General features: G+C 38.4%; 3 protein-coding genes and 1 long non-coding RNA gene across 8 annotated transcripts; 3 read left to right on the forward strand and 1 right to left on the reverse strand.

Moving 5' to 3' along the window:
* Positions 1 to 1,854: 1,854 nt before the first annotated feature.
* LOC103321101 (Duplicated homeodomain-like superfamily protein) lies at positions 1,855 to 6,954 on the forward strand. Of its 4 annotated transcripts, none has more exons than XM_089045924.1 (3): positions 1,855 to 2,044; positions 2,852 to 3,593; positions 6,022 to 6,954. In XM_089045924.1, the coding sequence occupies exons 2-3, from the start codon at positions 3,208 to 3,210 to the stop codon at positions 6,518 to 6,520; spliced, it is 885 nt and encodes a 294-aa protein (XP_088902050.1). In that variant the 5' UTR covers positions 1,855 to 2,044; positions 2,852 to 3,207; the 3' UTR covers positions 6,521 to 6,954. The 4 variants fall into 4 exon arrangements, with proteins under 4 accessions (XP_088902050.1, XP_088902051.1, XP_088902052.1 ...); XM_089045925.1 differs by lacking the exon at positions 1,855 to 2,044 and adding an exon at positions 2,148 to 2,411; XM_089045926.1 differs by lacking the exon at positions 1,855 to 2,044 and adding an exon at positions 2,402 to 2,616.
* A 141-nt stretch (positions 6,955 to 7,095) lies between these two features.
* Positions 7,096 to 9,805, forward strand: LOC103321099 (uncharacterized). 2 transcript variants are annotated; one of them, XR_016124129.1, is made up of 4 exons: positions 7,096 to 8,347; positions 8,461 to 8,564; positions 8,848 to 9,542; positions 9,631 to 9,805. XR_016124129.1 is itself a non-coding variant. In XM_008222860.3 (3 exons), the coding sequence occupies exons 1-3, from the start codon at positions 7,478 to 7,480 to the stop codon at positions 9,416 to 9,418; spliced, it is 1,545 nt and encodes a 514-aa protein (XP_008221082.2). In that variant the 5' UTR covers positions 7,096 to 7,477; the 3' UTR covers positions 9,419 to 9,805. The 2 variants fall into 2 exon arrangements, 1 of the variants encoding a protein (XP_008221082.2); XM_008222860.3 differs by having other exon boundaries at positions 8,848 to 9,805.
* On the reverse strand, positions 7,426 to 8,860 carry LOC148919721 (uncharacterized). Its single transcript, XR_016124130.1, has 2 exons — positions 8,722 to 8,860; positions 7,426 to 8,590 (listed from the first exon to the last, which is right to left on the reverse strand). It is a non-coding gene; the product is annotated as an uncharacterized LOC148919721 (long non-coding RNA).
* A 1,730-nt stretch (positions 9,806 to 11,535) lies between the features above and the next one.
* On the forward strand, positions 11,536 to 12,925 carry LOC103321098 (GEM-like protein 4). The gene is made up of 4 exons (XM_008222859.3): positions 11,536 to 11,841; positions 11,937 to 12,020; positions 12,144 to 12,418; positions 12,577 to 12,925. The coding sequence occupies exons 1-4, from the start codon at positions 11,691 to 11,693 to the stop codon at positions 12,748 to 12,750; spliced, it is 684 nt and encodes a 227-aa protein (XP_008221081.1). The 5' UTR covers positions 11,536 to 11,690; the 3' UTR covers positions 12,751 to 12,925.
* Positions 12,926 to 13,019: the final 94 nt, after the last annotated feature.

Here is a 13,019-nt window from a genome sequence, read left to right on the forward strand (position 1 = left end):
GTTTATGGGTCTTAGTGTTTTGACAGGACTACGTGTTGCGAAATGCTTAACCAATTAAATATGGTATAAATCTCGTGTTTAATTGGATTATGCTCTTCATTGGTAACTCATTTCTTGGATCGACGTCCCTTGACATGAGATTTTGGTGACTTCTAGATACGCGTGCACATCGTTTGAATTCATCCAAGATAAAACAATTGGCGATATATGCACACTAATAGAGCGCCATCATATAATGGTATAAGGATGAAGTGAAGAAGACAATGAAGGAGCGAAGAGACAAGTGGCTCAGAGAAAATATGGAAGGCTGAAAAAAGTGATGTGTGGACAATATAAAGTAATTATAAAGGGTATTTTAGCAAGAATTTCAAAAGGATGGAATTTTTGCGCAAATTGTGTAAGCGAGGTGCAAAGCCGCCTATTTGACTTTATTTGTTCACTTCTTCAGTAGCAGCAACTTGCACAGTTTGTGTGGACTAAATTAGAAAAATAAAAATAAAATTGTTGTGCTATGGTAGCATTCCGATCGCTGTTATTTTTTCCATATTGTCATATTTCTTTACTTACCTTATCTTCTTGTTGAGAGAAATAAATAATTCCGAAGAGTTGAGATTTCTCGAAGATGAAAGCGAAAATGAAAAATATGAATAAAACGTCTTTTGAGTCTTTGAAAATTTAATTTATCTTACTGTGTCTGTGTCTACACGCGTTATGTACAAAATAATATATAAAATTAGATTAGTAAAGAAAATTTGCTTGAATTAATAATTAAAGGATATTTTAAGAATAATGGTGGAAAGATAGGATTGTTTTTTTTTTCAAATTTACACAGTGAATAAGAAAATATCATACAGGATAGTTTGCCTAAGCACTCGATATATATTACCCTAAGCACAATAATTTCCAAATAGATTATATAAACAGGGGCGTATGATATGTGCGATTGCAGATTTCCTATAAAAAAAGAACCAAATAAAAAAGAATAAAGTTAAAAATATGTGACTGTCAACCTTCATAAAAGGGGAACTAGATGATTTTTTGCCATCAAAGGAAGCTTTAATTGCGGATGAGATCTTCAAAAAATACGAAACATTTAATACTTTCCAAAACTTAAAATCAGGATAAATCTGTTTAATGATATTATTAATAATTAGTGTAGGACCCAAATTAGTAGTGGGTGTGCCTCCGATGTTTATATAGGATAGGCTGTTTTGACTCTCTTTTGTGCAACAGTGCACAGTCCCAGAACTGAAATGCCTGCAAATGAATGACCAGCAAAAGATTGAAACTTTGAATAATTTGCTCACTTTGCAACCGAAAAAAGAGGAAAAGGTGATGTTTTGAGATATACCCATGTCACACTTATTTTCACTTATATTTTGTTTGCTCTGCAACTGCACATAGTTATCCTATCCCGACTACATATAATACTGGTTTTGTTTGTTTGGATACAAAGTATAGAAAAGAAACGGAAAAACCCAATTATTCATGTTCATCGTCTCTCTCTCTCTGTTTTGTTTTTGTTTTTTAATCTGTCAAATATTAATAGGAGTATTGCGGATTCCACAGAGTATAGCAAGTTGGGATAAAATGGGTGAGCCTTTTCCAATCCCAACTGTCCTTGTATGTGCAAGTAGTTGTTGGGGATGGGACCAACTGACCCATTCTGCAGTGCACCTCGTCTGTAAATATCTCAGGATAACCCATCAACATCATTCATAATTTCTTGCCTGCCCTCGTAAATTTCCACACTCTTTTGGGGCTTTTTTCTTAGCCCAGACTTTGTTTCCTATGATGGTTTTATTTTTGGGTTTATCTAAATTCTGGATGCTTCTCACTTTGTTTTTATTAGGCTTTTGATTCGGTTTTATTGTTTTTAGTTTCTATATTTATTTAAACTTGCAGTAAAATATGCAATCAAAGTAAATACCTGAATTGTCAAATTTTTCACTTTTGGTAAAATACTGAGAAATACACCACACACAGAGGGTAGAGAGAGAGAGGGAGAGAGAGAGGAGGTGAAGCAAGGTCTTGCACACTCAAGGTTAGGTTACTTTCCTGTTAATACAATCTGATAACACTGGTTCTGAAAGTAAAGTTCTTTGCTTGTTGCTTAATTTTATAGTTAGTACTATGCACTGTATGTTTTATTAGGCAATCTCTCCGTCTCGCTCTCTCTCTCTGGTTAGTTTAACAGTATTTTGTTGGTCTCTAGAATCACTGTTCTGAGTCAGGGTGGGAAGGAAAAGATCCTAAGGTAGGTTTCCCCAAAACAACGGGTGAAAAAAGGGGATTTACCAAGTGGGTGCATTTACGTAAAACGTAGAATTGACTGGATGAGATTTCTATTCATGGTTGACGACCGGAAAATCTTCTACCACTCCATGTGGCTTTTCTTCACTGAGAATAAGGTGGGTAATTTGGATGGGGATTCACCAAATATAGTCTGGCCATGGATTCAAAGTGAGCAAGGTTTAGTATAAAACTGTAAAATTGAGTTTCAAAACAGTGGGTTGGAGTAGCAGATAACTCCTTGTGGGCCTGTGCTGTTAAAACTGTTCATATCAGTGGGGCTGCTGAGAACTGGGATTTGTTTTGTTAGAAGTGAAAATGGCAGTATGATTACTATTCTTGTCCATCAAAGACTTCTGAGTTTTCTTCCGTGTGTGATTATTTCGTAGTATCTTTCATATCTCACGAAGTAAAACCCTAATTACCATTCTACTAAATTTACAATCGCATTGAATTCTTATTCGTTTTTAAACTGCCATTTATTGCGTCTTTGATATTATGGATTTCAGAGATTTCTCATGGTCTAACTGAACTTTGTTGCCTTTTCGTTCATCAATAGGTCAGCAATTCAGAGGTGTCCAATTATTGAATTGTGGAGCAAATCACCATTGAAATCTTCGCACGCTTCACTGAGTTCAGCTTCTTTGGCGTTCTCTGGGTCTGTTTATTTTTGCTCTTGCTTACCTCTGTGGTCTGACGCATCTGCTTCCCATAATTTAGCTCACCATCAAAGAAGCTGTTACTGGTAACCCACTATTGAAATAATTTAGATCCAAGTCCCAAGAACAATTCTGGACAGTTGATAGTTTCAGACCAGGTGTAGCATAAATCAACAGGAGGAGTTTGCTAGATTACTTGTTTCTCTTCTTCCAGTGGGCTATATTTTGGATAGTTGAGTCAAACAAGACTACATAGATGACCGTGGATGAAGCAGGTAGTAGCTCCTTGTGGAGTCGAGAGCAGGATAAGGCATTTGAGAATGCTCTGGCAACTTATCCTGAGGATTCTTCAGATCGGTGGGAAAAAATTGCAGCTGATGTACCAGGGAAAACCATAGAGGAAATAAAACATCATTATGAACTCTTAGTTGATGACATAAACCAGATCGAAGCTGGTTTTGTGCCACTGCCTTGCTACAATTCTTCTTCAGAGGGTTCGACAAGCCATGCCAGTGACGAAGGAACTAATAAGAAAGGTGGACATTCTGGAAACTACAGCAGCGAATCTAATCATGGAACTAAGGCTTCAAGGGCTGATCAGGAGCGCCGAAAGGGGATTGCTTGGACAGAGGATGAACACAGGTGAATATATTATTGTTGATTTAATTATTTTCTTTCCCTAATCATAGGTGGCACTTGTGGAAGTATCTAAATGAAGCTAAAGATTTGTTATTCTTTCCAGTCCACATCTTTTTTGTTTTTATAATTAATAGTAGAAATACTTTTGGGATAACTTTACTTAATTTTTACAAGGAGTTTCATCCCTGGTGCAACTTTATGATCTTAAGTGTGTTTGTCCAACAATTTTTTCTGAAGTTGCTTTATAGGTGATGATAGTTGGTAAACTGTATTGAAGAACTTCCATATCAAAATTATTCCATTTTTGTTATTTCTATCAAATCCATGGCATGTTTCAATAATTCAGTATTAGTCTTCAAGCTCATATCCAGTAGGGTATAACTGTTGTATTATAATCTTGAAGGATAATGGCATAAGTGAAGAAAACATGGTTTTGTCATATTTAAATGCATGTCTATCATGGCAGTCGACTCGGCTTATCCAAAACAGGACTTGGTATAGCACAACCTTTAGGATAGGTTGCCTGAAATGAGAAACCGTTAGTTTATATGCATGTAGGTTCCTTTGATCTGAACTTTTCTTTGGGATTTGGTGACTACTGATGGATCACCTGTATCCTAATATAATGATTTTGGTATATGCCTTGCCTCAGCTATTGGCATATTGCACTACTACATTGGGTTGGGCTAAATATTTAGAAACTAATGGTTCTCTACTTGGCACTGGCATGAAGTGACTGGGAACTGCCGCACCTGCTTGACTCAAATTGTGATTGGCTGGTAATTATTTTAGCAGAAATATGTGATCCGTAGATTTAGATCTGAACAGTAATTGTGTTCATCATAAAATGGTATATTTATGGAAGTATAGAACTAAGGTGTCAAATTAGCTATAATTTGCCTATTTCTGGTTGGCTTTAGGGTGGGAACTTGTCTTTTTGTACTCCTTTCCTTTTCTTCTCCTGTTTACAAGTTGTGTCTTATGTAAGTAAGAAATTATATAGGCTGAACTTTGAACTTGAGGTTTTGCTCTTCCTCAGAATTGGATATACTAGAAAATCATCATAAGTCAATGAGTGCATGATTTATTAGTTTTAGTACTTTTCTGATCTAGTGTTTTGATTGCCCTCTCCTTTCTCAACAGTTCTTTTGCAAGTGCGTGTTTCTTTTCTCCCTACTACCAAAAAAATGTTTCTTTAGGCTAGGCCGTGTTGTCCAAAATGTGAGGTTTTTAAGAATGAATGAAAAATCCATATCCAAGTCTGTTCAGAGTCTTTTCATTTAAACCAGCTGATCATGTTCGCAGACTTGTGCCCTGATCTGATCCTAGGACATATGTAAGCCATATGTGGTATGATTCCAGTTCTTGTTATCCAGACTGCCATTTTTTCTCTCTTTAAATGAAAATTCAAACAGTTGTGCTTGACTTGTATATATCAATAAATTTCTGTTTATTAATAATGCTTGATAAATTTTCTTTCTTCAGTTTTTAAGTAGGCATTTTGGTAGTGTTCATCTTTTGTTGTCACCTAGGTTCTTATTATAGGGTAAAAATTGAAAGCTTATGTTTCTGGTGAGGGCGTTGACCCCTCTTGTGAGTCTCCAACATAGGGAATCTCAACCAAATTTTCCTGATCGTGTTCCATTTCTTTTATATGGTTCCAAGTTGGCCAAGTGTGAAACTTTGGCGACTGTTAACTTCACTGGCTTATCTAATGGAATGTGGTCCTTTTGCCACAACTTCCTCAACACGTCCTGGACACTGCCATCTTAGACCAACCTTGCAATGTTTTCTGACTCTTTGCTTCTGAGAGATTTTTAAAAAATAATGACCATTGCCGGTGCAGTCAAAGTGTCAGTTTTCTTGATCGTTTAATAGCCGCATTAAGCTTCACAGTATTTTTTCAGCTATGCCTTCCGAGCTGATCTTATTCATGCACCCTAACTTACATGAACAATTTTGGATTTCTTTCTCAACTCTGGAGCCAAAAATGAAATGTGGATATTGATTATGAAACTTTGTATTAAAGTTTGAACTTGCAGAGGTCAATGTTGACCTTTTACAGTTGTTGCAGTTATTGTTCACTAACCCTGTTCTAAATACAAACTTAATTGAGAAAAGTGAAAATTTGTTGCCTGCATAGATGATTTCTGAAATAGACTGAAGTAGTATTATGTGCCAAATATATTCATGACTTGCAAGAGATATATTTCTGTTGTAATTTACAGTTTGGGAGTTACAGTCATATTAACTGTGGTTAAAAATCTAATACTCTTTTAAGAAGGATGGTTGCAATGTTTAATGATATCAAACACATATTGTGTCCTATGAAAAACATCCATTGTGATGGTATTTTCTTGGTTGTGAGTTCTCTGTTGTACTTGAGAACAAGTTCTTATGTTTTTTTTTTCCTGTTCTTGTTCCATGACAGGCTATTTCTTCTTGGTTTGGAGAAATATGGGAAAGGTGACTGGCGAAGCATATCTCGGAATTTTGTGGTAACAAGAACTCCTACGCAAGTGGCAAGCCACGCACAGAAGTACTTCATACGTTTGAATTCAATGAACAAGGACAGAAGGAGATCAAGCATTCATGATATCACCAGTGTCAACAATGGAGACATTTCATCACCTCAAGGGCCAATAACAGGTCAAGCAAATGGTTCTGCAGTAGGTTCTTCTGGCAAATCAACCAAACAATCTCCTGCTGGGCCTCCAGGGCCAGGGGTTGGCATGTACGGTGCACCGACTATAGGACAACCGATTGGAGGACCCCTTGTATCAGCCGTCGGCACACCTGTGAATCTCCCTGCAGGGCCTCCACACATGGCATATGGTCTGAGAGCCCCCGTACCTGGAGGAGTTGTTCCGGGGCCACCAATGAACATGGTTCCCATGACATATCCAATGCCTCACACTTCTCATAGGTAATGTGATATTTGGCAGTAGCAGCAGCAGCAGCTTCAGAATGTAGTGTACAAAGAACAGAGACCACCACCCTTGTAGCTTGTGCTCGATGTTGGGATTTTAGGATCATTTCGCTCTGAGCCTGCATGTTTTAGGTATTAGCAAAGCACAAGTTGTTGAATGTTTTACCATTACTAGTCTATTCTTGTACGAAATAAGCCATTTCTATATGGGGGAAGAATTACATGAATGTGTATAGGCGGCAATTGGGAAAAAGATGGCGATATTTATTGGCAGGTAGAAGTCCTAGTATTTGTTTTGTCTTTGATGGAAATCGTTTGAGCATTGGAAGGCAGTGAAGAGCTGTTGTAAGGCAAAACTTGTGGAGGGACGCTTTGACATTTGAAATATTATTTTGGGTAGCAATAGCACATCGTTAGCATTGATGTATTGTAGAATTTGTGTCATAAATCCAGTATTCTTTGACTGCCATGCCATCTTTAACAAAAGGCTTTAAGTTTTCACAGGATAGTAAAAATATCGCATGTGAAGTGAAGTGACTACATTCCCCATCTTCCCTGGTTGGTGTTCTCTTAAGTGACGGCCTCCATCTGTTTGATTGATATAGGTTTGTTTTTAATTTTTTTTGTTTTTTTTGGTTCAGTTGAAAGACAGAAGCAGTATTGGGGTAGGGAATTTGAACACAATATCACTTAGCCTACAATGAAGCTCCTTGTTCACTGATTTTGTCTAGTTTTTTTGTTTTGGTGGAGTGTTTGTGTGGGTTGATGATCTTGTTTTGGTCATTGCCTGGGTTTAGGGCCTTTTTTTGTGTTGCTGCTTTCTTCTTCTCAGGCATTTTTTGAATTGGCATTTGGGGCCTTGCCTTTCGGACCCAAAAAAGAAGAACGAAACAAAATTTAATCGAGTTAAGCAAAAATAAAGGTTGTTCCTTTCATATGAACATTTGACTTGGCGGCAATGTCTGCAACAGCAGCAGCTGGAGCAACACCACACCCCTCCTCCTTCCCTCACTTATTCACAAATTCAATCATAAAATCAAGGCACTCCATCTCTGTCACCCGTAATTCAATAAACCCTAGCTCCCCAAATACCCCCAATCCCACTTGGACCGCCTCTGAGATCGCCGACGCTGTCAATGGCAGGATTGTGAAATGGGGTCCTCCTGGAACCGTTTCTACAGACACCAGAACCCTTCAGCCCAACCAATGGTTCTTCGCCATTGCCGGTCTAAACTTCGACGCCCACGATTTCATAACCCCGGAATTATCCCGTAATAAAGGCTGTGCCGGAGTTATCGGCAACCGGGTTTGCGAAAATTGGGACAAGGGCTTCGTTCAATTCGATGGCAATACTGTAATTTCATTGACGAAGATGGCAAGTTATGCGAGGAATAGGTTCCATGGAGAAGTGGTGGGAGTGACCGGGAGTGTGGGTAAGACTAGCACAAAATGCATGATAGCTTTGGCTCTTCAAAATCAGAGTTCAAGAGGTTTGGTTCTTCATGTTCATCAAAGTCATGGGAATTGGAATAGTGAAATTGGGGTGGCTCTGTCGCTAATTGGGGTTCCTGCAGGAACTGGGATTGTGGTTTTGGAGATGGGAATGAGTGGGAAGGGGGAGATATTAGAGCTTGCGAGGATGGCTCGGCCCACTATCAGGGTCATTTTAAATGTGGGCGCTTCCCATTTTCAAAATTTCTCCAGTTTAGAGGAGATAGGCATGGCCAAGGGGGAGATTTTGGCCGAAGCAAAGCCCGGGGATGTTTGTGTTTTGAATGCTGATGATCCACTTGTTATGAACCTCCCTGTACCACTTGGTGTAAAAAAGGTGACCTATTAATATGATTACTCTTTTCTTCTTCTTCTTCTTCTTCTTCTTTTTTCCCTTTTTCTGTGTGCCATTACTAAATTGGTTTGTTTGTTGTTTCTTGCCATAAGCAGGTGCTCTTTGGTCATAGATTGGGGTGTGATGTTCGGTTGGTAGCGTCAGAAAGCACGGATGGAGGTCTTGGAGTTAGAGTTGTCTTACAGAATCATCAAGAGATGTAAGCCCCTCGTAAACATTTCTCATCTGATATGAAATAGAAAACATTGTGAAATCTTCAGTGTACCTTGTTAATACCATGAAATATGATGATTCTTTCTTGTTTACATAAATTTTATCGAAAATATTGGACAAAGAGCTTTGTAGATCATCACAACCTGTCAGATATTTCATTCATATCCATTGCTTTTTGGTCGAGTCGCGTCGCTGCTGTTTTCATCAAGACATGCATTGAGTGCTCTCCTGCTCAAACGTATCATTGAAATGGTGGTTTCCTTTTGCAGGGTAGAATTCGTGATAGCTAGTCCAGGTTTGCATTTGGCTCTCAATGCATGTGCAGCAGCAGCAGTTGCGACCCTTTTGGGAGTCTCTCTTTCTGAAATTGGAAATCGCCTGTCAGCATTTTCTCCTGTTCACATGAGGTCGGAGCTTGAAGTTGGTAGAAATGGAATGAAAATAGTGAATGATGCTTACAATGCCAATCCTGTGAGCACCAAGGCTGCCATTGACTTACTAGAGAGTATTGATATTGATTGCGGAGGCAAAAGAATTGTCGTGCTTGGCGACATGTTAGAACTTGGTGCAATTGAGTTGGAGTCTCACAAGATGATTCTGAAGCGCTGCTGTTGTAGTGCTCATATTGATTTAGTTGGGCTTGTTGGGAGGAGGTTTCGTGCAGCTGCTAAGAATCTCAACTTGCTTGAAGACAGAAATATTGTGTATGCTCTTGACTCGGGAACTTTTGCACAAGAAATTGTGAAGAGGGTTATTTATAATGATGTTGTTTTGGTAAAGGGTAGTCGAGCAATGCAAATGGAGAAAATTGTAAATGCAATTAAAGCAATGGAATGTTGATGATTGATTGTCCAGTCCAGTCCAGTCCAGTCCCCAGTCCATACCAAAGGAATGTTGATTTGCTTGTTACTGAAAGGCAGGATGCAAGCACTTATACATGGTAATTATTTCATTGTTGCGGCAGGTCAGATCAGATCCCTCCAAAAAATTTCTTATGTTTCCTATTTCAATTTTCATGGATGGTTTGGTGACAGATGTTGTGGTGTCAGCAGGAGGACCTCGTCGATCGGGGCTCAAATACTTGTCTAAACTTGAAAAGCTCCATTCCCTGTACTAGGAATCCTAAATTATTGTTGGACGTAATGTAATTGGCAAATCCTTCAGTCATTCAAAACATCAAAGTAGAAAGTTTTATAAATAAACAACATAAAAGTTGTACGTTCACTGGATATATTTTTGGTGTTTCCGACAACTTGGTGCTGTTGTGAACATCATAATTTCTCCAGTTTATAATGTCTTGGTTGGATCATCAATGCAATTGTCAACTTTGAAGCTCAAAAACGTCATAAGATGATGTAGAAAAGCTGAAATAAGATGTTACACTACTAGTAATAATTGAAAGCACGAGGCCTGGTTTTTGGTTTGGTTTGGTTATAAAGCTAGAAAATGAAAATAGCATGAAAATGCATGTGGGTGGGGAATGGGAGCTGATGCGTCTTTGACGTGTGTTCCCCTTTTCTCCCAAACACAAAAGTTGGAATATCCAATTATCTCCCCCACACTTTTTGCTTGCTTTTGCCTTGCTTTCCTATGCTTAGGATGAATGGATGGGGATCTTGGATTTTGGAAACAAAGGTGAAGATCATATATTTATCTCTCTCTCTCTCTCTCTCTCTCTCTCTCTCTCTCTCTCTCTACTTTTCCTCCTAGCCAGTCTTGTTTTCTTTCTTTCTTTCTTTTTTTTCCCTGGAAAGGGAAGGGAACCAAACATACACCTGACCTGAGATTGAAATTTGAAATATAAAAAAAAGGTGGCTTTTGAGATGATAAAAAGGAAGGAATTAATGCCAAATGGACGATGACTCTAGTCCAGATAAGCATACACGCACTTGCCTGTCAAAGATGTGATGTGACAAGGCTAAGGCTAAGGCTAAGGCTAAGGCTTTGTCTTTTGACCAATTAACACGCTTCACTGGAATGGAATGTAGGCGGTGGGGATATGTGGTGGATGGATGGTGGCCCTCCTCCTTGTCCAACTGCCGCCACCTTTTCTTGCAACTGCAATTTCTGTGAATCAAAGTCTTCCCCAAAAAGAAAGAAAAAAAAGCTGTCAGCTTCTCTTAAACTGTTAGCAGCACATTGCATTCCCATTCCCTTGGAAGTTGGAGGTTGGTTGATGGACAAAAGCTTACTCACACTCACAGGAGGCAATTGGTTTTGATGTACTAGTAATCTCAGATAGCTATTAGCTAAGCTGATACCAGTCTCCAACATCATCATCGCTATATCTATCTATATGTTCATCTAAATCTCATCTGTCTTAATGCCTTGGCCTTCATTAGCATGTGATTTGGCTCATGTCACAAATACTGAAATCTCTTTTCCCTTTGCTTTTTCCCTTCCTCTTATCTTATTAGAGGGCGTGGTCGTGGTGGCATCACAAAGCTAAATGGCCAGCTCAAAAGGTTTCAACGACACATCATCATACACTACTACAGTTAGACTATGAGAGAGAGAGAGAGAGAGAGAGAGAGAGAGAGAGAGATAATACGCAACTAACGCATGCTGATGCTGACTTGTTCATTTCTTCTATGACTGAAAAGCCTTCCCAACCCAACTAATCAAGACAGGATACTGTTTCTGCTACGTACTTTCTTTTTCATTTCTTTCTTTTTTTGTAATCCTTGGGCTTGGGTCGGCCAATTTGCAATGCCTTGGCAAATATAGCAAACTGCCCTATACTCTTGATCAAACAAGGGGATGCTGAAATGTCTTTTCTTAAAGCAACCAAGGCAAAGATACCATCTTTCCCATTATCTTTGTTAAAATATTATCTTTAAGAGTCTACCTGTGCCTTTATTCTCAATTGATGAGCCATACGTGACTCATGCAACATAAAGTTGAAGATTCACGTACTATTTTCATCCCTTTAAATACATATATATAAATCTATCTATATATGCAAGCATACATACCTCAGTGCTAAGCATCACACACTTCCTTTGTTTTCTGATACTGCATATACCTAACTTAGCTACCCTACTCGCTCTTCACAAGTCAAGTTATTCTAGCTATAACTGAATTAATTCATTTTTCTACTTGCTCATCAAATATGAAGGCTTCACTTCAAGTTCAAGTTCAAGGACAAGTTATTGGAATTCCAATCAACTCAGCAGCATACGCCTTTGAGAGCTCGCCAAAGAGACTTCTGCCTGATCCTGCTATTCAATATCCTGAAACTGGGCCTTCAAAACTGAGACCAAGTAAATTCTTTTCGTGGTTTTTTACCCCTTAAATCCATTCATTGGATTGTGTAATTCATTAACTAATGATATATTCCATATATTGTCCATTGCAGCTGGTAGAGTTAACTCAGTGCTTAAGAGAATGAACAAGCTTGGGAAGAAGGCAGACAGTTTCGCGCATGGAGTCAAAGAGCATGGTAAGGGTGGATCATATTCAAGTTCTTAATACTTTTCTTGCTATATAATTAATATATCCTAATGTGTCAAATGGGAAAGAGAATTTAGATATCTAATATTGGTTATAAAAAAAATGAATGCAGTGAAACTGGGGCCCAAGATCACAGAGACAGTGAAGGGGAAGTTGAGCCTGGGGGCTAAAATTATTCAAGTAGGTGGGTTGGAGAAGGTGTTCAAACATGCATTTAGTGTTAGATCTGGGGAGAAGCTGTTGAAGGCTTCTCAGTGTTATTTATCAACCACAGCAGGTCCTATAGCAGGCCTCCTCTTCATCTCCACAGACAAGATTGCCTTCTGCAGTGAGAGATCAATCAAACTCTCATCATCAAATGGAGAACTGATTAGACTCCACTACAAGGTAATTCCTTTTAATTCACAAATTAAGGACAATTTACTTGTCTCTCTCTCTCCCTCTCTCTCTGTCTGTACATGTGTGTTAGAACTTACCTCCTCCTAGGCTTCTATTCTATATGTTTCTGTCTAACATGCCTAGCTATTTATTTGTATCTTTTGCAGGTGGTGATCCCAGTGAATAAGATAAAGAGAGTAAACCAAAGTGAGAATGTGAAGAAGCCATCACAAAAGTACATAGAAATAGTTACTGTGGATAATTTTGACTTCTGGTTTATGGGTATCTTGAACTACCAGAAAACTTTGAAATATCTCGAGGAGGCAATTTCTCAAGCTTAGAGAAAATGCAATTGATGTGTGCTAAAAAGCAGTCTCATTTGTTTCCCTCTGCTTCATCAGATATTGTAATTATCGTGCAAAGCTAGATAAAAGAGAGCAAGCTCAATACCATTGCGGACAATGTATAAAAAAAATTTCTTTTCTTTTAATGAGAAAATACTCTTTTCTTTGAAAATCACGTGGCTATTCATATTTGATATTATTTCATACAGACAAAATCAGTTTCTTCTCTTTAGTATTGGACAGTTCCTTAAACACCTCTTTAAATT

This window comes from Prunus mume, linkage group LG2 (genome assembly GCF_029339155.1).
Source record: "Prunus mume cultivar Tortuosa linkage group LG2, ASM2933915v1, whole genome shotgun sequence".
NCBI lineage: Eukaryota > Viridiplantae > Streptophyta > Magnoliopsida > Rosales > Rosaceae > Prunus > Prunus mume.